Here is a 27,863-nt window from a genome sequence, read left to right as displayed (position 1 = left end):
CGCCGCTCAAGCACGTACGTGCTTCAGAACGCTTGAAGTAAAATTAAATTTAGCGAACGAATGAATGTAAATAATTGTCCTTTCATTTACACGACAGAATGAATATCGCCTAAGGACCATAGACTTACTATATACATATGTATAGAGTATAGACTAACATAGCAGGCAAGAGAAAAGAACTTCTCTAACGGAAATACAGTAATATAAAAAATAAAAGTGAATCTATTGTGATTGTAACCGATTTTTAACAACCGAACCAGAGTTTTTTTTTATAAAAATAAGGGACGAGACGAGCAGGACGTTCAGCTGATAGTAATTGATACGCCCTGCCCATTAAAATGCAGTGCCGCTCCGTATTCTTAAAAAACCCAAAAATTCTGGGCTCGTCACCTTGAGACATAAGATGTTAGTCTCGTTTGCCTAGTAATATCACTAGCTACGCCCATCAGACCGAAACATAGTAATGTTTACACATTACTGCTTCACGGTAGAAATAGGCGCCGTTGTGGTACCAAGTAACTAGCCGGCATCTTGTGCAAAGGAGCCTCCGACTGGTATAAAACAATCAGTGGTAGTGAAAAACAATGGTAGTTAAAAACAATTCACATTCCTGATGCTTGATAATATATACTTTTTTTTTATTGAATAGGAGGACAAACGAGCGTACGGGTCACCTGGTGTTAAGTGATCACCGCCGCCCACATTCTCTTGCAACACCAGAGGAATCACAAGAGCGTTGCCGACCTTGAAGGAAGGTGTACGCGCTTTTTTTGAAGGTACCCATGTCGTATTGTCCTGGAAACACCGCACAAGGAAGCTCATTCCATAGCTTTGTAGTACGAGGGAGAAAGCTCCTTGAAAACCGCACTGTGGAGGATATACCTACATATACATTTTGGGGTAGATTGCAGACTCTATGAAATAAGATCTGATTTCAAACGAAAATTAGGAACCTTAAGTTACACACATCAAAAAAGTCTAAGCAACATGTACTAATTTAAATTTTAGGATGGTTTTTCACATTATAACGTTGTATTTTATTTTTAAAATAATATTTTTAGGGTCCGATGATATAAAAATTACAGATTTTGTCTTTATAAGTTCTTTTAATAACATAAATTAACAATATTACTCGAAGAATATACTGCAGAAACTAAGGTACATAAGCATCTCAACATTTTTTAACATAATGAAATTTCTAAAGAAAATGAATTTATTGTGAAAGAATAGGATAATTTAATACAAAGTAGGGCCTCCTCTGTTAGTATGTCATCAATAACAAAAATGTTTCCATACCTTTGAGTGAATAAAGACTTAGAAATTAATTAATATAAATGGTAATTGTAATATCCTGCGTGTTGCTTAGACTTTTTTGATGTGTGTTTTTTTTTCTTGGAATAGGAGGACAAACGAGCGTACACGAGGACAAGCGAGGGTCACCTGGTGTTAAGTGATCACTCTCGTCCACATTCTCTTGCAACACCAGAGGAATCACAAGACCGTTACCGGCCTTATTATTTTGTTTATAATTCTTATGAAAAGCAATTAAAAGGCCGATATGGGGCAAGCATTGCATAAACGTGAGAGAAGCTGATTTAAATATACACTCTTACATATAATATGCAAAAGCCTTATTTATCATTCGAACAGTAGGTATCAATAGGGTCACCGTGGGCGAACCGTAATCAAATTCAAATTACCTGTATACATTTCAAAGCCACGGCAAATTTGGAGCGTGTTGTGAATTTATTCTACCAGGGATTAATCTTGTATTTATTTCAGTTCATTCAATTTTAGGTCAGCCTTAGCAGTTATTTATTGCATAAACATTTCTTAAAGTACACAAAATACATGCAAGGATTTTAAAAAATCATATCAGTCCAAGATAGTCCAAGAAGGTAACTTCTAAAAATATATTGGAAAAAGTATGCGAATAGGAAATGAGGCTGGTGAAAGAAGCACTACCATCCACTCTCCAAATTGCGCATTTTTTTATAGTCCCTTCTAAAATGCAATTGGTAAAAGTTTGGAAACGGAAGACTAGGGAATGAAGCTGGTGAAAGTAGCACTGCCATCTATTCTCAAGTTTGCGCATTTTTGTTATGGCAACTTCAAAAAGTAATTGGAAAAAGTTTGGGAACGGAAGTCTAGGAAATCAAGCTGGTGAAAATAGCACTGTCGACCATTGTCAAGTTTGCGCATTTTATTATGGCAGAGTAAGAGCGTACGGGTCACCTGTTGTTAAGTGATCACCATCGCCCACATAACCTTGCAACACCAGAGAAATTACAGGAGTCTTATCGTCCTGGAAACATTGCACAAATAAGCTCATTCCACATTCATTATTCCACAGCTTTCTTGAAAGTGGAAGAAAGTTCCTTCAAAACCGCACTGTGGAGGAAAGCCTCACTCCATATGGTGGGGATGATATTATAATTTGTGGCGTGTTGTGTGAAGATCGAATTCGGCTGCCGGAATCAGGTCAAACAGCTCTTTGGAATGCTCCCCGTGATAAATGCGATAGAAGACACACAACACTTAGTTTACCACTAAGAAAACATCATTTGGCTTATCACCGCTCTTAGACAATACTCCTCTTAGTGTTTTTTTTATGATAATTAGGGACGAGACGAGCACGACGTTCAGTTGATGGTAATTGATACGTCCTGCAATGGGCAGGTAATCCTCCATTGTAATGACAATGGAGTGCTGCTCTCGATTCTTGAAAAACCCAAAAATTCTGAGCGGCACTACAACTGCGCTCGACACCTTGAGACGTAAGATGTTAAGTCTCATTTGCCCCGTAATTTCACTAGCAACGGCGCCCTTCAGACCGAAACACAGTAATGTGGAAGCATTACTGTGTTCACGGCAGGAATAGGCGCCGTTGTGGTACCCATAATCTAGCCGGCATCCTGTGCAAAGGAGCCTCCCATTGGTAAAATCGCGTTACTCACGCTATCGCGAACCCAATACATACACTGCTAAAGGGCCTCTGAATAGTCCGAAACTAGTCGATACCAACACCGACGAATCGTTAGTAAGGCCGTGTTAATAAATAAAACATGGGCTTTAAGATAATCGGCGAACACTAGGTCAATTCGGGACGCAATCAAAGATGCTTCACGGTAGAAATAGGCACCGTTGTGGTACCCATAATCTAATCTATCTTGGTGCTTCACCAAGTATTGGGTCTGGAAAGTTGAAACCACTTGACCGCGTATAAGAGCAGCCTTATTTATTTATCACGGGAAAAAACCATAACATAGAGTATTGCTCCTCATCTCTGGTCTGCTGCACCCAATGTCTTCCAGAACCAGATGACCATGTCCACCAAAGGAGAGCTGTATTATTTACCACGAGGTTTATGACATGACGTACTTTGAAGAGCTGTTTGATGGCCTACCTTCTAAGGCTGTATAAGAAGCCCACAATATAGAGCATTGCTCCTCATATCTGGTGCCCCCAATATCTTCTAGAATTAGTTGACCGTGTCCACAAATGTAGAGCTGCCTTATTTACCAAGGGATTTTTCACAGGACGTACTTTGAAGAGCTGGTTGAGGGCCTACATTCGAAGGCTCCATAAGGAACCCATAGTATTTTTTTATTAAAATAAGGAACGAGATGAGCAGGACGTTCAGCTGATGGTAATTGATGTGACATGCCCATTGCATTGCCGCTCAGCATTCTAGTAAAACGAAAAAATCCTGAGCGGCACAACAATTGCGCTCTTCTCCTTGAGACATAAGATGTTAAGTCTCATTTGCCCAGTAATTTCACTAGCTACGGCGCCCTTCGGACCGAAACACAGTAATGTTTACAAATTACTGCCTCACGGTAGAAATAGGCGCCGTTGTGGTACCCACATTCTAGCCGGCATCCGGTGCAAAGGAGCCTCCCACTGGTGAATATACAGTATTGCTCGTCATACCTGGACCCGGGAACCCAATATCTTCTAGAACCAGTTGATCGTGTCCACCAACGCAGCGCTGCCGTATTTATCACGGGAAGTACTTCAAAGAGTTATTGATCTTTGCTGCCGAGACACCACGAATTAATTAGCCTCACTGACAACTTGATTTATCGCAACAATAATGTTAACGAAGCATCACACACAAACAGTAAATTGAAGCTCTAAAGGTGAATGATTAGGATGATAATTAGAATGGTTTTTTATAAATAGATCTTTTTACACATGGATTGTCATTAAATTACAATTAGTTTTAACATTTTAGAAGCTTATATGTATTACTACATTGTGATTGTTACTGAATCACCACACTAGGCGTAGACTGAATTGGCAGTCATCAAATCCTGTAGATGGAACCATAACTGAACATAGTTAGAGACAGAGTATTAGCTCCTTTGCACAGGACGCCGGCTAGATTATCGGCGCAACGGCGACTATTTCTGCCGTGAACTAGTACTGTGTAGGCATTATTGTTTGGTCTGAAGAGCGCCGTAGCTAGTGAAATTCTGAGCGGCACTACAATTGCGCTCGACACCATGACACATAATATTATGTTCAGTCTCATTTGCCCAGTAATTTCACTAGCTACGGCACCCTCTAGACCGAAACACAGTAATGTTTATACATTACTGCTTCACGGCAGAAATAGGCGCCGTTGTGGTAGCCATAATCTAGCTGGCATTCTGTGCATAGGAGCCTCGAACTTTTAAGTAAGTATTCGGGAATATGTAACCTAAAGTCATCGGAAGTATGTCATCAAAGTTATGAGTTAAAAATGAGCCAAAAACATATTTCTGAATGCTTTTATAATATAATGTAGTAACGAAAAGATAAGGATTAATATCGTATTTGTGTAAAATGCTTATACATTACCGCTTTATAAAAGCCAATTTTTTATAGTATTAAAATGAATATACTAATAATAAAATTGCCCCAAGTTAAGCATAATATAGGGTGTCCCAAAGTTATGGGACATGAAGGGAAAGTACCTTAAATATCGAAGATTTAAAAGAAAAAAAGAGACTCTATGTTATTTTTAAAATTTAGTAATTCTGCATTCAAAGATTTTCTAAAAATTACTTGCCTCGTCTGGGAATCGAACTGACTTAAATGTAAAAAAACAAACACCCCTACTTTTATGATGCCAATCAAAAGAATGGCCAAAAACTAATAACTCTTCTTGAGTAATATAGTATTTATCAAGAAAGGAACAACGTAAAATGATTGTTTTCCTACTTGGATTGGTACGAATGGACCGATTAGATGGCCGGCCAGATCCCCGGACCTTACACCATTAGATTTCTTCTTTTGGGGATATGTGAAAGAAATGCTATACAAAAAACGAGAACGTTATTAGTTATTGGCCATTCTGTCGATTGGCATCATAAAAGTAGGGGTGTTTTTTTTTACAATTAAGGCGGTTCGATTCCCAGACGAGGCAAGTAATTTTTAGAAAATCTTTGAAGCCTGTGTTATGGGTTACATGACAATGATATATTTAATATAATATACTTACTTAAACATACATAAATTCATATAAACATACATAATACATATAAATATGCTTACACCTACCGGGATTCGAACTCGAGCTTAGTAGGTAGGATCGCTAACCACTCGGCTATACAGGTCGTCATTGCCACTATACATTATTTTGTTATATCCCAAAGGCCAGCCCTTTAACAGACAGCGTTTTCCTTGAAAGCTCCCAGGTGGCGTATATCTGCGACACCTCCAACAAATATCGATAATGTATACAAAATATGTACACAAAAACTTAAGAAACTATATTGTAAAACCTTTCTCGAGAACCACGCTATCCATTGGTGCAAGCAGCAATACAGTCGGTGCAGTAGTTTTTGAGATTATCGCGAGCAGACAGACAGACACACGAGGCGGAGGATGTTTAATAATATGTAGCGATTTTGTCTATGTTTTGCTAGGAAAGAGCGGGTCTTCTACAGGCATTTTATGCTAAAAAGGAGATCCCAATAAGTGGTACCTATGTTTATGAATACAAGTAATAAAAATCTTCTAATTCAAATTTAATATTCACCGTCCACTCCTATAATTTATTCACTTGTCAAATATATAAATCATACAATCATCATAGATAAAATACAGGATTTTAAATTCCCGAAAATATGAATATACTTAAGTCTTAAACACACCTAAATCTTTCAATACCAAACATAGTATAGATCAAACAAATAAATAAATAATAATAACTTACCTATCTATCAACCGCAGGTCTATAAATAATTCAAATCCACGTTCTCATTATTTCAACAAAATAATGATACACACACAATAATTACATCTACAAATGCGGTTAATTCACTGTTTTTCCTGTAGATATCCCTTTCGAAGCGTCATTGTAAATTCAACATTAAAATCACTCCCGAGCGAAATAATTACGCCACGGAAAATTTATAGGAGAGCGCAAAAGAGGCGTGCGCTCTCCACCACAGTTCCTTGAAGACTGAAGCTTGAAGAGTTGAAGCTTCGAGCCTGCGAAAGCTTTCAACAGATCTATAGATTGTAGAGTGAAGTAGCGAATATTTTCCATTTATGGCATTCCGTAGCGACAAACTATCTACAGCTTTGTTTAAATAAGGTGAAGTGTAAGCCGGTTTCGTACTCTTGGGTTCTGTATACTAATGACTCGCATAATGTAAGTTAGCTACATTCATATTATGGGAACTATATTACGGGACAATACAGCCGATATTAACATTATTTATGTTTTATACAACAGGTCTTTTAGCGTTGTTTTTAGTTTTATTACTAGAGAAGAAGAATAGAACTGTGGCACTTCAGGAAAACATAAACATAAAAAATACACAATTAATATTTTTTAAATCTTCAGAAATATTTTAATGTGTAGGAAATACTTTTAAATGAAATGGTTTTTAACAATATGCTAATTAAAAGTGATATACCCCACTTCTGCGATAAATTAGATATACGAGTATTAAATTTGTAACCAAAATTTATGAACGATGCAAATGCGTACCTCTCGGGTTCCCTCCGAGCGCTCTTTCCAACTGTTCGCGGGTGCGAGACCCGCATCGTTCATGAATTTTGGTTACAAATTTAATTTGTTTCATTAATCGCAGAAGTGGGTATATCACTTCAAAATAATTACAGCCATTGTAAAATACTCTATTTGATAAAAAAGAGTGGCCGCTCAGTTTCTTTTATGTTCTTATCAAGAGCTCTACTTTTTCCGAACATATGGTAGATTCAGTAATTTAAAAGAATATTATAGTGACGATTCCTAATCGCTTAATTTAAGCCTAATTGAATTAAGTTTATTTAACTTTGACAAGACTATGCAAGTTTAATATGAGTAAGCGCTCATAGTATTCGGGTTCATTTCGTCCCTCCAACCTGGTGCAAAAAACTCTTACAAACCGCTGCTGTGTTGACCCTATTATATGACGGTGAACATTATAAATTGAAGACCGAATCACTGAGCAATACTCAATGATACTCCTCACTAAGTCATTGTATAATAATATCCAGGAGATTTCCTGTTTAAATGGTCTAACATAACACATATACAATGCTTAACATATCAATTATGCACAATTAACACAGTAAGTACCTAGTATAATAATATTAATAATAACGACACACTGTTTACACAAATTATCTTGCCCCAAATTAAGTATATGTAGTCAGTGTTATGGGTTGCAAGACAACGATATATTTAATACAATATACTTACATAAACATACATAAATACATTTAAACATCCATGACTCGAAAACAAACATCCATATTCATCATATAAATGCTTGCACCTACCGGGATTCGAACCCGGGTCCTCTAGCTTAGTAGGTAGGGTCGCTAACCACTCGGCTATACAGGTCGTCAGTATAGGTTGGGATTCCCAGCTGCGCAAAAGTAAATCCTAACTTGGGAGCTATGTTTAGTTATATCTATGCATATAAATAAAATTGGAGTGTCTGTTTGTAATATTGAAATAACCGTTTTTTACTACATATATAACGGTACATACACCAAAATATTTTTTTTTACAATTTTTGTCTGTCTGTCTGTATGTTCCGGCTAATCTCTAAAATGGCAGGAGCGATTATGGCGGGACTTTTACTGGCAGGTAGCTGATGTATTAAGGTATTACTAAGGCTACGGTTATTTTAGGAAAAATCTTTTATTTTAGGAAAAATAAAGTAATGTTGCAATGTCCAAGAAACGGTTTAACTTTAAAAATAATTTATATGACTAAACAACGTTTGTCGGGTCAGATAGTCATTATTTTATAGGTCTACTACACTCATAAATAGGTGCGATTTTGTTTTTCCTTTCAATTAGGGAACATAATAATATAGTTATTATAATTTTACCCCACTTGCATTACAATCTAGCCTTTACTTAAACTAATAAGTAATTCTACTTAAACTTAAACAGCTAGATAGATTAAACTAAGAATATGTCCATTAACACATTTCTTAATGTCTCTATTAAGGGGAAGTCACTTTATTCATGTGCCTTTTATAATATCACTATTTTTATATTGTAATACACTAATTCACTAGCGCTACACTAACTCAAAAGGTTTTGTTCGTTTTAGTCTTCTTACTATATCAGTGTTATCAAGGAGCTGGATTGCCTCGACGTTCACGTGATGGTGAAGTCTATGTTGATAAGCTTCAGCATATTTTTGGATAACTTTTTCAACAAACTCAATGTTAAGGTTCCGATGGAGTTCGCTGTTTCGAATGTACCAAGGTGCGTTCACAATTTCCCTCAATACTTTATTCTGGAAGCGTTGTATGATTTCAATATTTGATTGTTTGGTGCAGCCCCACAGCTGGATCCCATAAGTCCATACAGACATAAGGACTTGCTTGTTATAAGGACTTGCTTGTATAGGTCCGAATGATAATAATTTTCGGTTATTAAATATTTACAAAATCGTGTCGTTCTGTTGTAGCCCGGTTGGTATGCTTTTGAAAAGGTTAAACACCATAAATACTCACACATAAACAATTACTTAGCTAGAAACTGGGGAGAAAACGCAATTTAATGCACTACTGTAGTGCCATCCCTACTAATATTATAAATGTGAATGTAAGTTTGTTTGTTACACTTTCACGCCTAAACCACTGAACCGGTTTTGATTAAATTTAGTACAGAGATAGACTTAAGGCTTTGAAAAGGACGTAGGCTACTTTTTATAGCGAAAAAATAAATGGAGGGTGTCCTATAGGGGATGGGTGTTTGTATGGAAATTCGTAATTATCGAAGATGACACCATAAAACTTTGTATTTAGGCATTTGATAAGAAGTAATTTATAAGTATTTGATTGAGCATTTTTGAAACTTTTACCTACATGGGTATGAAATAGGAGATTAAAGTTCGCAGGGAAATACTATTACGGCCGTTCCCAATATTCCATCTATCTCTTACTTGATAAAAATCGTAACAATCGTTGACTTTTCTGTCCCAATAAACTTATCGACGGTAACTCACCTTAGAGCCAGTCCACACGGCGCGTTGCGTCAGCGTTGCGTCGACGCAGCGCTACCACTGCGTTGTTTTACATACAAATAACCAAGGTGTTCACACGGCGCGCTGCGTCGTCGCAACGCACACATGACGGACAGCAGCCCCCGAGACGAAGCGGGAGGGGGTGTACTCGTGCGACGTCGGAGCGTCAGCGCTCAGTTGCTTGTGCGTTGACAGAGAGGATACACGGAAGCTCATTTCGTTTTACGTTTACGTTTTTGTATTTAGTTTTATTTGCAGGGTAATTAGTTTTATTTGCAGGGTAAAATGAATACCATTGAAGAAATTGACATAGATTACTTGATTACATTGATACAGGAAAGGGAAATTATATGGGACAAGTCAAACGTAGATTTTAAAAATAAAAATTTAAAAACAAAAGCCTGGGAAGACATATCAAAAGTTTTATTTCCTGATTACGAGAATTTCACAGCTGAACGAAAAAATAAAGTTGGTGAGTTCACAGTACAGATATTTATTTTTTTTTTTTATTTAAGAGGGCTTTCAAGATTTTCTTGCACCGCCAATTCCGCGATCAGTACAAAATTAATATCTCGACACTCTAAAATTTTAAAACTTAGGGAATTTAGATTAGCGTGAGTACTATTTTATTACTTAGCTCAAAACTAACCTAGACTACGCTGAGTAGGTATAAAATATTATTTTTTTACTGATCGCGGAATTGGCGGTGCAAGAAAATCTTGAAAACCCTCATAATACAATTATACCTTATTTAGCTGCCAAGGCAGAGTTCCTCTAGTCATAAAATAGGTCGCATATTGCTGTCTTATGACATTCGGTGCTGTCTGTTCTTCATGTACGGGTTGTATTGGGAGAAATTCATCAACACTTATAGCAAATTTATCTCTTTGTCTAAAACCATCTCGATCAGCGACAAAATTGTGTAATACACAACATGCTTTTATAATGTCAGTAGCGAAGTCATAGGACACGTCTATCGGTCTGTGAAAAATGCGCCATTTGTTAGCCATAATCCCAAAAGCGCATTCGACATATCTTCTGGCTCTGCTTAGACGGTAATTGAAAACCTTTTGTTGTAAGTCGAGATTTTGACCGCCATATGGACGCATAATATGTTTGCTCAGTCCAAAAGCTTCGTCACCCACAAATACATACGGGGTTGGTATATTGCTACCAGAGAGTGGCTGGGGTTGAGGTAGTGGTAAGTTGTTGTTAATCATTAGCTCGTACAGTTTAGAATTTTGTAATATGGTTGAATCGCATTCTTTTCCGTATGCACCGATGTCGACAAATACGAATTTGTAATTTGAATCCACAATAGCTAGCAACACAATCGAAAAAAAGGCTTTATAATTAAAAAAAAGTGAGCCACTATTTGCAGGATTACACACGCGGATATGTTTGCCGTCGATGGCACCAACACATTGAGGAAAATTTGCCTTTACATCAAAACCCCTCGCTATTGTTTGGAAACTTTCAGTTGTCAGTTCAGGGATGTTGTCTCGAAGAAGATTGGTCCATATAGCACGACAAACTCTTTGTATTATATATGCAATAGTAGATTTTCCCCGTTTGAATTTGAAATGTAAATCAGTTATTGAATTTCCACTTCCTAGGTATCTGAAAAGAAAATAATTATTATAATATGCATTTATGAGATAGATAGATACCCGAAAAAAAATACTGACATATTCAGACATCGATAGCAAATAACTTTCTCTATGTAACCAATTAATTCTAGAATCGCGAAAAAAATAGCAGCTGTTGCATACATTTTGATTCAGTAGGTATTGCTTTTTGTATGTAACAGCTGTTATATTTTCACGATTCCAGAGTCGGTCACATAGTGTTTGTTAACGATATCTGAATATGTCATTAAATTTTATCGAGAAATTCACTATGTATAAATTATTAAATCATGTTTACTATTGGTTTTGCAGGTAATGATTTAATAAAAAAATGGAGAAGTGTAAAAGATAATTACTTCAGATATTCAAAAAAATTAAAAGAAGCATCAAAATCGGGCTCGGGCGCTACGAAACTGAAGAAGTATCATTTATACAATCAACTCCTTTTTTTGAGAAAAGTGGAACAAAATGCCACCGAATCTAGCTTAGACTCGCCTAGAGAAATCAACAATGAATCTACGTCTACAAATGATGACATTACCACAGACAACACTCCGCGCTATGTTCCAGTCGCGCGCAAAAGGGCAATGCAAATGGATGAGTTTGAAAGAGAAGGACTAAAACTTCTCAAGGAGCCGGAAAATCGCCATATGTCCTTTTTCAGAGCTATATTGCCATCTATTCAAGAATTTTCCGACCGAGAAACTCTCCGTTTCCAAAGTAAAGTTATACAAATTATAGATGAAATGCGGTATGGACAAACATCATCATATGTGAGTGGCCCATCAACGTCTCACCAACCACCATATGGGTATCAAACAGCAAATTTTCAAAGTACATACATTTCTGATTTTAATAATTCAATTACATCTCCAGAAACATCTCAAGCAATTGAAGAAACTGAATACGATTTTTCTAATTTGTAATTACTGGATGATATCTCTCTTAAATAATGTCTAAATTTAAAATTATGACAATTGCTGATTATTTGTGAGTTGATTACTCTCTTAAATAATGTCTAAATTTAAAATTATGACAATTGCTGATTATTTGTGAGTTGATTACTAATTAAACAAACCAAAAAAACTGTTATATTTTTATTACTTAAATATATTTATATAGTTACCTTAAAGTGATTCCCAGCATTTCTACTGGTTCCACTGGATTCCTCATATTAGTATAGTTTTTTCGTATGTGTGGTTCTAAGGACTTCAATAAACATTCGAAGCTGGATACACTCATTCTAAAAAAATTATAAAACTTCTTTTCGTCTAATAGCAACTCCCGATATTCTAAAAAAAAAACTGTCCATCACGATTTCTTAATGAAATGAAAGGACTGATCCAGTACCGTCTTGTGATCTTGCGTCGATTTCGGCGGTGACGTAGTAATAGGAGCAATGCTAGACGTCTTTTCCGATCCATGATTTGCTATAGACTGACTGCGAATTTTTTTCAAAATACTTGCCGCAACTGTGCGTCGCCGCTGCGCCGACGGAACGTTGACTGCGTCATAGTAACGCTGCAGCGCCCGTGTGGCCGGCTATGCGTCAAAATATTTGCGTTGCGACGACGCAACGCAACGCAACGCGCCGTGTGGACACGCTCTTATCCGTACACGCTGACTGCCAATGGGACGACGTATAGCTTACCAGCGATAGAAGTTTGTATGGAAATTGGAATTCACGCGTCCCAATATAAGTCGATAAGAATGACTTATCGCGTATGTTGGGACAGCTTCAAATTATTGACAGCTAATTACTGACAGTAGAAGGTAGTAATTTATCTGTATCTGTAGATAATATATTGGGAACGGCCGTTAAAGAGACACATTGACAAGGGATATCTGCTGCATCGTAAAAGAGCCCCGCCAGCAGCGGAAACAGCAGTTTGTATGTGTATTATTTGCAAAGTATCCCAAAAAAAATTTAAAAAATCTGCACAAATTAAATACTCCACACGGACTAAGTTGCGGGTAAAAGCTAGTTGCCTATATAGTAGTAGTTATACTTGTAGACTTGATGTAGACGTAAATTGAGCCTGCCAGTACTTGAACGCAATAATTATATCAATTGTATAAAAATTAACAAATAAGGCTTACTTTATTCCAACCAAAATATAATCTAACATACGTCCATGAAAAATATGTCGTAATATTTTTTTATGTAACGAAACGACCTATATAATAATATGTGGAATTTTTCGTAAACCGTAATTTAAAATAATATAAGGTAAACCTGTTATTGGCATTATTATTGTAAAATATTATTAGTTATTTATCTAATCTGTAATATGCTGATGGTTTTCTTAATAAAATAAAACAGATTTTCAGCCAGCGTCTCATGTACCTGTAAATATTTATTCAATATTTTCTATCGAGCTCCCCGTGACGTGACACCCTCAGGAGATGTTTAATCAGCTTATAAGCTCTGTGATCATGAACAGAGGTAACTGCGAGATCGAAATAAGGAGGCGAATTGGAATGGCCAAAACAGCAATGACACACCTAAGCAATGTGTGGAAGGACAGAAATATCACCAATCGGACAAAAATTCACCTTTGGTCCGCTCTCTTGTCTTTCCCATCGCGCTCTATGGAGCTGAAACTTGGACCCAGAAATCCACTGACAGACAACGGATTACCGCACTAACGCCTCGATCCTCAAACAACTTAAAATAGGGAGCAGTCCACGTCTATCCACTATATGTCTGCAGCGGATCATGAGATACTTTGGACACATTGCACGACGCGGTGCTGATAACCTTGAACGTTTGATGGTCACCGGGAAAATTGAGGGGAAGAGACCAAGAGGCCGGAGCCCACGACACTCCGAACAGACTAAGCAACCCATCAGCATCGCACTCCACCATGCGACAGACCGAAACAGATATAGGAAAGCTGTAGACGAACTTAAGCGGAGTCACGATCCTCAGCAATGAGGGAACGACTGTGAAGAAGAAGAAGAAGGCTAAACTGGATACGTTATTCTCGATATAAAGTAGTGTTTCTCAGGATTCTTGAAAAACACAAAAATCTTAACAGCATCGGGATTGCGTTCGTCACCTTGAGTTTTTCTATGCGGTTAACCTAGGTCCATACTACAAATATAGTCTCTAATCATAATCCGTGATCTGGGGCATTTTTTGTCTATTTTAGTAAATTAAAAAAGGTTTTTATTTTATCACACCCACGCTTTTTTCTGTCGCCAAGCAGTAGTGCGAGGACTATAATTAGTCTTTCGATTCAATGGGCGTTGTAATATGTTGAATTACAGCTGGGATGGGTCTTAATGTGGTGAGCGTTTTTGTTTTGGGTTCAATCAAGAATCCTGAGCAGCTCTGCATTTCAACCTAAGCGAATCGACGTTTTGTGAACCGCGCGCGGCTCGCGGTACGGTTTAGATCGGCGCCATTTTAACGCTCGCTCAGCGTTCTGTCAATGCGTATTATTTTATGCTTATAATTACGATTGAGAGAAAGCTATTCAAAAAACAAGCTATACCATACAAAATAAACCATATTTTAACAAAATAAGGGGTCAGAACTTGGTGAAGGAATAGGGTGTCGTACGGCACACTCGGTTTTAGTGTATCTGAAAAATCTAGTACCCTGGGGCACTGCCGATTTGGGAAGGATAATAAAATGGGCGGGGCGTAGGTATCACATATAACCAGGCGAACGACTTACTCGTATCGTAACTTTACTTATCATAAAAAAAATGCACAGATATAAAGACTGTGATAAATTGAAATGATTACGGATGAAGTATAACTACTCCACTTTTACTACTTTTTTTTAAGACGACGATTGACAACGGTTGAGACGACTTTGATTCGTGTGTTGTATCAACATCTGTGTATATTTAAAATTTATTACTTTTGACATTGTTTAAATTTTATTGTTAATTGAATTTTATGTTATTTTTATTTTATTTGTAAACAATATTATATTTTGTGTTAATAAGTGTAATTGGTTATAGGCCGTTCTTGTTAACAATAAATAAATAAATAAGTTAAGTTGTAGCTATTTTTATGGAAGGGAAGAAGAAGGTGAAAAAAGAAGGTGGTGGTGAGTTATTACTGTCACACGATTATAACGAGATAATACCAGAGAAATCACAAAAAAACAGTCGGCCTTTTAAAAATTATATCAGAAGTTTATAACGACTTATATTTTATAGATTGTTAAATTAAATGCAGCCTGAATAAACATTCGCACAAGCACATTAGGTACAGATTGATTCCAGTGATAAATCTAAACTACAGAGTGACATTATGCCTCCCATGGGAAATGGAGAAGCTAAAAGATTTTATTAAGCAGCACCACAGTGAAGTCCCTTACAATGGCCGTCGTAAATCGTCTTAATCACCGACAAACCCGCCGCCATCTTGTGCATCATTAACCCGTAAACGGCGCGTACCATATGCCGATAACGAGTTATATTGTTATTAATAAAACAAAAACCCGGGAAAGTACGATATGGAATTTTAAACTCAGAGTTCTTTACGAGATATTGCATTTTATATTAATATTATAAATGAAACAAATATTTTAAATATATTTACAATACTATGATAACATTAAATTAAAACTATTATTACGGGGAAGTGTACCAAGAATATTACTGGCAGCATTTCCGCGCTGGGTAGCTAGACTCATCCATTGACCAGATGCAAAAGATGCCAGCGCTTAGGTTTCCAGTACTGAGGCGCGTAGATAGTACAATATTATAAATTAATTAAAACTTTTGTACAAAGAGTATAATAACTATTGTAAAAGAAACCTATTAAGTATGTCCATTACGGCAATTTTGGAATTGTCCATTTTGGTTGTTAGTATTTGTACGGAAATAGTAATACTTACTCTTTACGGCTGACTATCAGAGCTTAGTAAATTGATTTGAAGAATAATTATTGGTAAAAGTAAGAACCACACGCTTTATATCACTCTGTCTTGCAGAAACTATAATTATACGCTTTATATTAGCTTTTCACCTGTACGTTTGTATGTTTGTAATCGACTTCTTTGGGCGCGATAATAACTTACTTTAAACGGCTAGATTTCGTTCAAACTTTGTAGATTTATCGAGGACCGATGACATTACACTAATTTGACTAAAAAATGAAAAATAATTAATAGTTAAAAAAAACTAAAAAGCACGCTTTTTTATTTTTTAGTTGAATTTTATATAAAGCGTGCTTTTTAGTTTTTTTTAACTATTATAATTTTTATCATTTGTTTTGAAGTGAAAACTACTTTTGGCGTACCGCACATATTTTTCGTAAGTTCGGCTAATCCATCACGCTCTGAGGTAAAAGGCTTTTCTCTCGACGGTCCCGAGTTCACCCGAGCGCGAAAGTTACAGTCAGCTGCTCTTCGCTGTTGTGACGCTGCGTTAAGCATATTCAATGAATACGTAATAACTGTCATTATTCATTAAATAGTTATTATTTGTTCGTAATAATAAATATGTTAAGAATTATTTAGTTTACATTGTGAGGTTAGTGTGTGTAGATTCACGGAATTTTTGTTCTGTGGTGTATGTAGATGGTGGTTTATCATGCTACTGTTATAAGTACATTGAAAAAACATTATAAACATTAAACATTATAAAAACCATAATTATTGTGATTTCTTAGTTTAGTTATCACAAACCCATTTTTTTATGGAATACGAGGACAAACGAGCGTACGGGTCACCTGGTTTTAAGTGATCACCGCCACTATCTCTTGCAACACCAGAGCAATCACAGGTACAATACAAATTCATAAAAAAATGGACTATAAAATATAGGTATTGGTCGCTTCACCGACCTACCCGATTTGCACACAAAATAACATACAAATCGGTTAAGCCGTTTCGGAGGAGTTTGGTAACAAACACTGCATATATAGCATATATGAGAATAGCTCAGAATTCTAAAGTTCTAAAAAAACAGCACGGATTTATCAGAGGTCGCTCTAATGTCATAATCATACAAATCATATATTATCTGCAATGGACGCTAACTATCTGGGGGTACGGAAGTGCCTGTGGCAAGTCGAGCAAAAAGAAAAAACAAGAGCACGGGGGTACAATCCTCTTCTCGAGGCAGTTCAGGCCATATTCCACCCTATAACTTCGTTCTAAATAAAACTAGGAGCTTTTTTTATGAAAATAAGGGACAAGACGAGCATTACGTTCAGCTGATGGAAATTAATACGCCTTGCCCATTACAATGCAGTGGCGCTCAGGATTCTTGAAAAACCCAATAATTTTGAGCGGCACTACAATTGCGCTAGTCACCATGAGACATAAGATGTTAAGTCTCATTGGCCCAGTAATTTTCAGTTACCAAGGAGGCATTGTATAAACACGATTTATTTTAAATTTTATTAAATTTATTAACTATTGATAATATTTCAAACTACTGGTTCAGTAGTTTGAAATATTATCAATAGTTAAAGTTTCTTAATTTACGGCCGTTTTCAATAACCTATCTATCCTTTAAGCTTAATTTACTTATACATTGCTGTCATCAATTAATGACTTATCTATCCATAGTTATGTCCAATTTAGTTATGGTTCAATGCTATCTGTCAATAGGTTATTGAAATGTAAGTAAGCGTAAAAAGATAGATTTGTCTACCTCTAGTAAGTTAAACTAAGGATAGATAGGTTATTGAAAGCGGTCTTTAGTCATTGACCTGACTGACTGACCAATTATCAAAAGTAAGGCACTTCTAAAAAGCTTCAAACTACAAGTTAGTTTATTTGTTTAAATCACAATGGATTTTTAAAATTGATATGAACACTATCAGATGTTCCTTGGTTAAGTTATTACGTAATAACTTAAGACAGAAGGACCATTATGTAGGAACTGAATAAATTAACCGACTTGGTTTTACATGGATCTGCGAGACTTCGTTTTTGCTTTTACAAGATATATTTTTGATGACATCAGGTTGACATCATATATCCAACTTTGAAAAGCCTTCGATTGTGAAAACCACGTACAATAACACAAAGTGTCATACAAACCGGGAGTATAAGACGTATCTTGTCACGATAAACTAATATACCTGGACTGTTTTTATCCGTTGTCTAACAGCAAGAGATTCTATCTAGACGTGTTAATTATCGAAGTTGGCCACATTTGAAAAATATATATCTAATGATCAAATCTATTCGAAATGTATAGATTACTGGTGGTTCAAAGATTTAAATGAAACTACCACAATTTTTGATGGACGTAACATTTATATATTTAGGCCGTGATGGTAGGGCCCATTGTTGGAGTCTGAACAAAATGCACTATCGACTGAAAACAAGTTACAGAAGTGGAACATGTTACAGAAATCGTATATTTGGGTAGCATGTTTACAAGAGACGGAAGATATGAAGGAGATATTGAAAGGAGAGTGACTGCGGGAAACTGTGTGAATGGAGCGCTGCATGCCTTTGTTAAGGGCGAGACTGTGCCAAAAAAAGCACGAATGGCTGTCCAAAATGGAGTGCTTGTAGTACGTTAATGTACTGAAGTGAGAGTTGGGTATGGCAGAAGCTTAGAAGCAGAATTAATGTAGTTGAGATGCGATCACTGCGTAGTATGTGTGGGGTAAGACTGATTGATAGAATTCCGAATGCGACGAGCGCGCTGTGGTCTAAAAGAGGATGTTGTGACAAGGACTGAGAAAGGAATGCTGAAATGGTTTGGACACGTGGACCGAATGAGTGAAGAAAGAATGACGTATCAAATATATAAGGCAAGTGTGTGGGCAAGTCGGTCGCGGAAGACCTCTTAGAATATTCGTCGATCAAATTTGGGACGTTTTGAGAAAAGGAAAGGTCCGAAGCACCCGCAACCGGCGAGCATGTTTGAAAAGAGTGATGAATGTAGAAGAAGCGCGTTAGGTTTGTAGAAATTAAGCAAGTGGCATTCTATTGTCTCTACCCACCCCGACGGGAACAAGGCGTGAGTATATGTATGTATGTACGACTGAAAACGTCCACTATGCTGGTAGCTCAACAGCGAAACCGGGTAGGCAGTAGAGGACTAATTTATTGCTGACAGGTGCGTGGTATTATAATGAGTTATTAAAGTCGTGAAATGTATTTTGTCATCATCATCATCAGCCGGAAGACGTCTATTGCTGGACAAAGGCCTCCTCCAAAGATCTCCACGACAGTTGGTCCTGCGCTGCCCTAATCAAACATATTCCGGCAATCTTGACCAAATCGTTGGTCCATCTTGTGGGGGACCTGCAGTGAATACTGCGTCTCCCGGTACGTGGTCGTCATTCGAGGACTTTTCTGCCCCACCGGCCATCTGTCCGTCAAACTATGTGCCCTGCCCACTGCCACTCCAGTTTCGCAGTCATTTCGGCTATGTGGGCTACGGTGACTTTGGTTCTCCTACGGATCTCCTCATTTCGGTTTCGATCTCGCAAGGAAACTCCGAGCATAGCCCTCTCCATTTCTCTCTGAGCGACCATGAGCTTTCTCATCAGGCCCTTAGTTAGCGACCACGTTTGCGTACCGTAAGTCATCACTAACAACATACACTGGTTGAAACCCTTCATCTTCAGACACTGCGGTATTTGGGACGAGAAGATTTTACAGAGCTTCCCGAACGCTGCCCATCGGGGTTGGATTCGACGAGTGACCTCTTTCGCGAATTCAGACCTGCCTAACTGGATTGTTTGTCCAAGGTAGCCGTACTCGTCAACAATTTCGAGAGTAGAGTTCCCAATTGTAACGGAAGTAGGTGCAACATGGACATTTGACATGATCTTCGTCTTGTCCAAGTTCATTTTGAATTATGTATTCGCCGTTAATATTGATGCCCAGTCCGGTCCAGTCCAGAAGCTTAGAGACATCTTCCAAGACAGCGATGAACAGCTTGGGTGATATAACATCGCCTTGTCTGACTCCCCGCTGCAGTCGGATAGGCTTCGAGGTCTGATCCTGGAGACGGACTAACATTGTGGCGTTTTCATACAAATACTTCATCGCTTCGATATATCAATGTGGCATCTCTGGAGAGACTGAAGCATCACCCAGGTCTAGATCGAATCAAAAGCTTCGTCACAGTCCACGAACACAAAGCATAGTGGTTGGTTATACTTCTCCGTCTTCTGTATAACCTGCCGCAGGCGCAGCGTATGTATGTGGTCTAAGCCTGCGCATAAGATGATTCGTGATAACCCTAGAAAACAGCATATATACATGGCTCAGAATGGATATGAGCCTAAAGTTCTTCAAAAGCATTTTGTCGCCTTTTTTGAAGAACAGCGCCACTATGCTTCTGTGCCATGCTTGCAGCGTTTTGCCGTCGTAGATGACGGAAGTGAATAGCTTCTGGAGGATTTTAATCACAGGAGTGATACCAGCTCTCAGAAGCTCGGCTATAATCCCATCATCACCCGGTGCCTTGTTGTTTTTAAGCTGTTTTAGAGGCATACTTATCTAGTACAGGCTTACGTCTGGAATATGTTCGATTAGTGTCGGGCTAATGGCTTAGGCTCTTGGGTCTTCAGCCTTGTTGGTAACAGGTGCCCGTGAGGTCGTGTATAACTGTCCTAGAACTATTCGACTTCCCTCAAAAGTTCGGGTTTAGACGAAACGACCCTGTCGTCACCAGTATTCAGCTTCGTCAGTTGGGTCTGCCCAATAGACAAATCCTTAAACGATACTTTGGAGCCTTTGTTACGCTCTATGGCCGCCTTCACACAATCTGTATTGTGGCGGCGTATATTCTGAGACAATCACTTGGAGATTTGTCTATTTATCTGCCTATACTGGGAAGTATCGTCCGAATGAATACATAATTCACATTATCTTAATGTGTAATCTTAACAGTCAGCATGATGACAAATAATGGAGGCTTAACCTACATCAATAATTTTTTGGGGGTTCTTCTTATAATCAAGGCAATACAAAAATGATTTAAATTTAGTGAATATTATATTGTAAAATTTTGGTTTGACCAAAATTCACCAATGCCCCTCTAAATTTAGATTTGTATATTTGTGGTGATCTGTGGCCCGGAATAAACAAATCTCAACTCAACTGTCGGCAGTCAAAGTAATAATAATAATTGTCATTTGTCAATTGATATTGAATGAAAAGGCCAAGATGTGCTTGATGCTTGGTTGTGTGTTTGCTAAAGTTATAAATTTGTTATTAATCAAATACAATTTTATTTTACATGTACAGTAATTAAAGCCTTGTTTAATTGAAAAAAACGTAATATAGTCTACGATAACAATGTAAAAAACAAAAGTTACTTTGAAAATGGAAGATATTCAAACTGCTTATTGCAGGTTCTGTGCTCAACAGAGTAACAGCGACAAAATGCTAAACGTATTTCAAGACAATAACAAATTTGACGATATCAACATGAAATTACTATTTTTCAACGCTGATTATGTTGACTTAATATCAGAAAGTCCGTTACCGAAAACAATATGTTTTGTGTGCCTAGAAGAGCTGAATAAATCTTATGAGTTTTTCTGTAATATAAAAAAAGCTCAGACTTTCCTTAACGACATTTTTCCACTTATTGAACAGTTTTCTGATGACGACAAGAACTTCGATGATTGCGTTGATGAATCAGAGCTTAAGGAAGATATACCGATATTGGCAACAAATAATATGATGGAGGTTAAAGTTGAACCAAAAGAAGAAGAAGTGGACGAAAAAGTTGATTTTGATGATATATTCGAAACTGCTTTAAGATGTTCGCCTGTTTACGAGGACAAAGAGGGGGTTAAGAAATCTATATCAAAATGGAAAGACTACCCGTGGATTTGTGCCTTTTGTAACATTGAATTCTTGGATGTTGAAACTCTACGGCTTCATAGCCGTCTAACCCATGGAAGATGTAACGCCTTTTCCTGTGTATTCTGTAAGAATTTTGAATGTGTTTACTTCATTGATTTTGTTAATCATGTCAGAAAGCATAAGAGGAAATTAAGGTAAATATCTAAAGTTCTTTGTTTTCTATTTAACATAATATGGTTCACATTCTGTGGTCCTAAAATAGGTAGTATAATTGCAAATGAATGTTTTATATTCTAATAAGATTGATACAAGCTTCTTAGGAGCAACAATTACTCAAATATATTTCTCCCCCAAATATTGATATACACAATTCTATGTATTGATTTATTTTTGTATCAAAATTTGCATTAATTCAGTGATGTAGTGGTGATTTTTATTATTTAATATTCATAGTGAACACAGTTGAGATGGCCAACTTACTAGTATGGATCTTTGAACCTAGAGTGGCAAAGCTTTCATTTGCGCCTTTATATAAATAATATTATTTTAAACCCACAACAATTATTGTTCTTAACAAAGTGTATTAAACAGTACAGATCCTTGAATCAGTTATTTTACTCTCCAGCTCACATAGTAAAAGGTGTAGAAGACTTCTACACTCAATTCTCTACAGGATCATAATAAATTCAAATATACAAATTCTAATATTTTTATTCAATATTATTATAATTAGATAGCAGAATTACTTAATAATAATTCAATCTTACTTCACCAGTTTCTTAGGCTTATCTGAACCCTTTCGAACAGATTCTTATTCCTGTAAATCTCTGCTCTTGTAAATCTAAACAATTTGTTAAGATTTCGCGACATCTCAAGTCAATTTCCTAATATGCAAATATAGGGGTTGAGCAGGTTATGAACTGTAAAGCAGATAGCCACAACCTGAGAGTTGAACAAAGCATACAAGATTTTATGACAATATGCCACTTCAACGGTTGGCAGAGCACTGGCACGGAATGCCAGAGGTCGTGGGTTTGAGTCCCGCATTGTTCACAAAATTAATTTGTGTATTAATCCTAGAAGTGAGGTTTATCAATTTAAAAAGATAACAAATTTGTATTTGTGGTACTGATAACATTGTCTCTTTCTGAAACATATGACTGCAAAATATCTAGGTTCACCTTTCATACATGTTCTTAGTTTACCTTTTTTGTGTAACCTGCTCAACCCAGCAATCTGTTCTTACACATTTAGCAGGTTTTTCGGCTGACCTTCATATGGATTTTCCATCTTAGTGTGTGTGGCTAGATTTTCTCATAGTTTTTACTATGCAAGTTGATTTCTGTTAATTTCCAACCTACTAATTATGTTCTGCAATGTTAAACATAGATCTCATTGCTTTTGCCTTTACATACAGTAACCCAAAGTTTTATACCATATGTCCAAATAAGTTCAGTATGGTTAATAGATTCCCATTTTACCAACCCCTTAGTTTTGTTTTAAGTTTCTTGTGTTTAGTTTATAGTTGCTCTTCAATAAGATTTATAGAAATAAAAGCAGCAATGAACATGCACAATTAAGTATTCACAACATTTATACCTAGGTAACACTGAAAATGTTTAGAAAATGAAAAACAGCTTAATGTAGAAAGTTGCCAATACTTTTACAGTTTTTCCAAGTAATCTCTGTACCTCTCTACACATCGTCGGATTCTATGGAACCACTGAGAAAAGCAGTGGGCCCATTATTCCTTAGGGGTCTCTTCTATGGCATTTTTGTACGCTTTCACCACATCTTCAGGGCTCGTAAAGCGAATACCTCGAATTTTTCCTTTAGTTTTTGGGAATACATAAAAGTCGCAGGGCGCCAGGTCATGACTGTAAGGCGGATGACTCATTATCTCGACACCTGCCATAATAAATACTCAACAGTCCGTTTTGCGGAGAGTGCTGTAGCATTGTCGTGGTGAAGGAGGATCCTGCTTCGATGATGCTGCTGCCGAATTTTTTCCAAGACAACAGGCAAACAGCGATTGATATACGAGTTTGCAGTAACTGTCCCTCCATCATCTAGCACAAATGTCGCGAAATGACCTTTACGACCAAAGAAAGACGCAATCATCTTTTTTCCTTGACTTCTTCATTTCTTTACCTTTGGCGGCCGATCCTCCAAAATAAACACCCACTGAGCTGATTGTATTTTGGTTTCGGGTTCGTAGCAATATATCCAGCTTTCATCACCTGTGATGATGTCAAATACAGCATTTGAGTCACCGCCATTGAACTTATCTAACATTTGGCGACACCAGTCCATGCGAAGGTGTTTCTGGTCGTCCGTTAACGTATGGGGAATTCATCTGGTACAAAGCATCCTGTCTATCATTTGAATAGTTTTTGAACTTGACTCATACCAATGCCTAGGCATGGCCTGCTGATAGGGCACTCTCTTATCTTCCTTTATCATGCGTCGCACAGCACCGTTGTTATCTTCAGTAGTCGCTGTTAATGGACGTTCCTCACGCGGATCATCATTGAGATTGCTACGTCCACGCTTAAACTTTTTAAACCAATTGTAAATAGTGGCACGAGATGGGGCTTCATTAAGAAATGCTAATCGCAGCCTATCATAGCTTTGTTTTTGCCCACAACGAAAGTCATAATAAATCATTGAACAAATTTTCTTGCGTTAGGTTCATTTTCACGTGTAACAAGAGTTTTAGATTTGCCGCCAATTCACAAAAACAAATGACAAATGAATGCAATATTAGGTTACCAAAGAGTTCTAAAATTGAAATTCAAAAAAGTTTTCATTAGCAATGTTTCTAACTGGCCAGTTCAAAACATTTTCAGTGTTACCCACGTATATACCTATAGCTTAGATCAAGGATTGGCTCCGCTGCACTCCAACTAGATACCATGCTACATTTAAACAAAACCTTTTTTATTACGGCTGCTTTATATTGTAGTGTGTATTGGCTATTTGTAATGACAAGGGCAATGAGTTTCTTGCTACTTCTTCTCATTAGCTCAAACCTTTACGAAGTAGCAGTACATTCAATAAGAAAAAATATTTTGTTTTTTGACATTCATAAGTGTCGTTTCCGTGACCTACATGAATAAAGTGATTTTGATTTGATTTGATTTAAAGATGCTTCTGTGCGTAGCATCTTGAAACTCAATGGCATCTTTCAAATTTTGTAACTTATTATATTGACACACTTTTTACACAAATTATCTTGCCCCAAGTTAAGCATATATAGCCTGTGTTATGGGTTACAAGACAATGATATATTTAATACAATATACTTACTTAAACATACATAAATTCTTATACACATACATATAAACATACATAAATACATTTAAACATCCATGACTCGAAAACAAACATCCATATTCATCATATAAATGATTGCACCTACCGGGATTCGAACCTGGGACCTCTAGCTTAGTAGGTAGGATTATTGATTGATATTATTAAAAGAATATGGTTCAAGTAATTATACTTGAACCATATTTTTATAATAATGGTTATTTTATAATAACAGCTGAGTTTTGTCATCAAGAAATAATATCAAAAAGAAAATAAACAAATTGGATTTTTGACACATATAAAATATGGAAACAAAATTTTGGAATTCAAATTCAAATATTTTTATTCAAAATAGGATGTGACATCACTTATTGAAAGTCTAAAAAAAACTACCACCAATTCAAAATTAATGCCTCAGGCCTGAGAAGAATCGGCGCAATAAACTCAGCGGGTTTTTTTTTCATCAAAAATATGTTTTACAATTAAAGTGACATTTACAAAGTAACATTGTACAATTAAACTAATTATTTAATAGCCTGAGGGCGGTCTCTCTATTCCCAATCTGTGGTATCATTAAGAAAGTCATTTATGTTATAACAATTCTTTTGAATAACGTAATACTTTTGTTTTGAACATTTTCATGGTGCGGGACTCCAACCCGCGACAATTCGAATGACGTATCGTTGATAAATCTTGTATGTGTTGCTCAACTCGTACGTTGTGGCTTCATTCTACTTTATAGTTGATAACCTCCTCAATCCCAATATTTGCATATTAGGAAATTGACTTGAGATGTCACTCTTTCAAAGCTAAACAATTTGTTATGTTTTCAAGTATAGTAAAAAGTAAACCCCACACTTCTGGGATTAACTACACAAATAAAATTTGAAAACAAATTCTGTGATTAATTTGTGTAATTAAACCCAGAAGTTAGGGTTATTATCTTAAAACATAATATCAAATTCTCAATACTGTTTTTAATTATGAATTTACTTAAATAGCTTCATTTTATTTAATTGTTTATTTATAGAAAACGCTGCGAATACTGTGATGCTATGGTTAAGAGTGATGAGTTAAAAAAACATGCAACCGAGCATTTAAAAGATGAAATACCATGTCACTACTGTGGCGAAGTGTTCTCAAAAGTCAAACTACAAGAACACCTCGAGGAGTTTGAACCTATCAAACCAAAACGAAAAAGGCACAAAAAGCGAGGTGTTCCAATCACAATTGATGATCTAACATGTAAACTCTGCAATAAAATATACAAGTCCTTAAATAGTTTAAGAGATCATCAGAAGTTACATTCTAAAGACAGAAAAAAGGAATATACATGTGAAAGATGCGGCAAGATGTTTTATAATAAGGGAACACTGACATCTCACATTATGGCCCATGATAAAGTAAGACCACATGTATGTAGGATATGTAATAAATCATTTTCATACCCTAATATGTTGAGGCGTCATGTTGATATGCATTCAGGAACAAAACCGTTTTCATGTGACCAATGTGGACGCTGTTTCAGACTACAATATCAATTGAATGCTCATAAAATAATTCATACAGATGCAATGCCCCATGTTTGCAAGTACTGCAGCAAGGCTTTTAGGTTTAAACAGATTTTGAAGAATCATGAACGACAGCATACTGGAGATAAACCGTACGAATGTGAACACTGCCTTATGAAGTTTACAAATTGGTCCAACTTCAACAAACATATGAAAAGGAGACATAATATGGATACATCTAAGAAGAAGATAACTCCAGAAGGTGTATTTCCCATCAACCCGCAGACTGGTGAATTAGTTCAAGTGATTGATGCGGGGACGGAAGAGTGGAAAAGTAAAATCATGGTGCCAGGTAAAAGAGGCAGGAAGTCTATGAAAAAGAATGTATAGTGCCTTTTATAATCTTAAATACTTAGTTTGATAGCACAATTTCATAAATCATGAATACTATTGTCAACAACAGCTTATTTATTATAGAGTTCACAGAGTAGAAAAATCTCTCTATATCATACAAATCAGCCATGGTATAAGAATGATATTATTCTTATTATAAAATATCATACATAAGTACAATTCAACCATGATGTTAAACTATAATAAGGCCAAAACCCCCTTCAACTTGCCAGATTGGTTTTTCGGTCCCTATTTTAGTCAAATAAACCAGTATTTTAAAATTTATTAATTGTCCGGTTACACCCGTTGTACTTAATTAAAACAACCCAAGTAGTGCCAGAGGCCCAGTGCTTATTTCATATTTGTAAATACTAAATATTTTATCACAATCATAAAACCTGTCAATGTACAGTTAGTAAGTTTGATGTATTATATAATTATGTTCATATTTGGACAAAAAAATCTTAAATTAATAAACTGTAAATATATTAATATAGTTTTATTTATTTTGATAATCACCATGACAGTTCAATCACCAGGTGTAGGGAATTGTTTAAATATTTTATTATTTATTTATGAAGAATATTACGTACATTTTGATAAATATAACACCAAAGCCGTCGAGACGGTTTGACAGGGGGATATAATTAGTATCTGAGGGAGAACGAAATTTTTGATAAGCAGATTATGTTGCATATATGCAACCCCATTTGGTTAAATTGACAGCAAACATGCAGATTATAGGATATGAGGTGGACCATGCA

At 36.5% G+C, this 27,863-nt stretch overlaps 4 protein-coding genes across 6 annotated transcripts in view; 2 read left to right on the top strand and 2 right to left on the bottom strand.

Moving 5' to 3' along the window:
• LOC126968303 (diacylglycerol kinase 1) overlaps window positions 1-6,437 on the bottom strand; it is a 120,727-nt gene extending 114,290 nt beyond the window's left edge. Inside the window, exons 1-2 of one of the 2 annotated variants that reach the window (XM_050813219.1) lie at window positions 6,206-6,437; window positions 5,548-5,704 (exon numbers count right to left, since the gene is read on the bottom strand). The gene's annotated coding sequence lies outside the window, so the exon portion shown is untranslated. The remainder of the gene's footprint in view (window positions 1-5,547; window positions 5,705-6,205) is intronic. The other variant, XM_050813218.1, reaches the window with a different exon arrangement.
• Window positions 6,438-9,778: 3,341 nt separating this feature from the next.
• On the top strand, window positions 9,779-12,211 carry LOC126968349 (uncharacterized). Its single transcript, XM_050813333.1, has 2 exons — window positions 9,779-9,965; window positions 11,434-12,211. The coding sequence occupies exons 1-2, from the start codon at window positions 9,779-9,781 to the stop codon at window positions 12,045-12,047; spliced, it is 801 nt and encodes a 266-aa protein (XP_050669290.1). The 3' UTR covers window positions 12,048-12,211.
• On the bottom strand, window positions 9,953-12,725 carry LOC126968338 (uncharacterized). Its single transcript, XM_050813312.1, has 2 exons — window positions 12,248-12,725; window positions 9,953-11,113 (listed from the first exon to the last, which is right to left on the bottom strand). The coding sequence occupies exons 1-2, from the start codon at window positions 12,361-12,363 to the stop codon at window positions 10,234-10,236; spliced, it is 996 nt and encodes a 331-aa protein (XP_050669269.1). The 5' UTR covers window positions 12,364-12,725; the 3' UTR covers window positions 9,953-10,233.
• An 8,509-nt stretch (window positions 12,726-21,234) lies between these two features.
• LOC126968316 (zinc finger protein 675-like) overlaps window positions 21,235-27,863 on the top strand; it is a 288,679-nt gene continuing 282,050 nt past the window's right edge. Inside the window, exons 1-2 of one of the 2 annotated variants that reach the window (XR_007730183.1) lie at window positions 21,235-22,077; window positions 26,226-27,499. Coding sequence is in view for 1 of the 2 variants with exons in the window: in XM_050813263.1 (XP_050669220.1) it covers window positions 21,395-22,077; window positions 26,226-27,096 (1,554 nt within the window). In the remaining variant the exon portion in view is untranslated. Of the gene's footprint in view, window positions 22,078-26,225; window positions 27,592-27,863 lie in introns of those variants that run through there. The other variant, XM_050813263.1, reaches the window with a different exon arrangement.

This window comes from Leptidea sinapis, chromosome 15 (assembly GCF_905404315.1).
Source record: "Leptidea sinapis chromosome 15, ilLepSina1.1, whole genome shotgun sequence".
NCBI lineage: Eukaryota > Metazoa > Arthropoda > Insecta > Lepidoptera > Pieridae > Leptidea > Leptidea sinapis.
Note: the sequence above shows the minus strand (reverse complement) of the source record. Positions and strands in the feature narration are given on the sequence as shown.

What these genes read in the sequence shown, in the direction of transcription:
- LOC126968338 (XM_050813312.1), bottom strand. Translation starts at nt 12,363, where the DNA reads ATGAGTGTATCCAGCTTCGAATGTTTATTGAAGTCCTTAGAACCACAC. An exon ending in ATGCTGGGAATCACTTTAAG is followed by an intron (nt 11,114 to 12,247) that starts GTAACTATATAA and finishes TTTTCTTTTCAG; the next exon opens with ATACCTAGGAAGTGGAAATT.
- LOC126968349 (XM_050813333.1), top strand. Translation starts at nt 9,779, where the DNA reads ATGAATACCATTGAAGAAATTGACATAGATTACTTGATTACATTGATA. An exon ending in TGAACGAAAAAATAAAGTTG is followed by an intron (nt 9,966 to 11,433) that starts GTGAGTTCACAG and finishes TTGGTTTTGCAG; the next exon opens with GTAATGATTTAATAAAAAAA.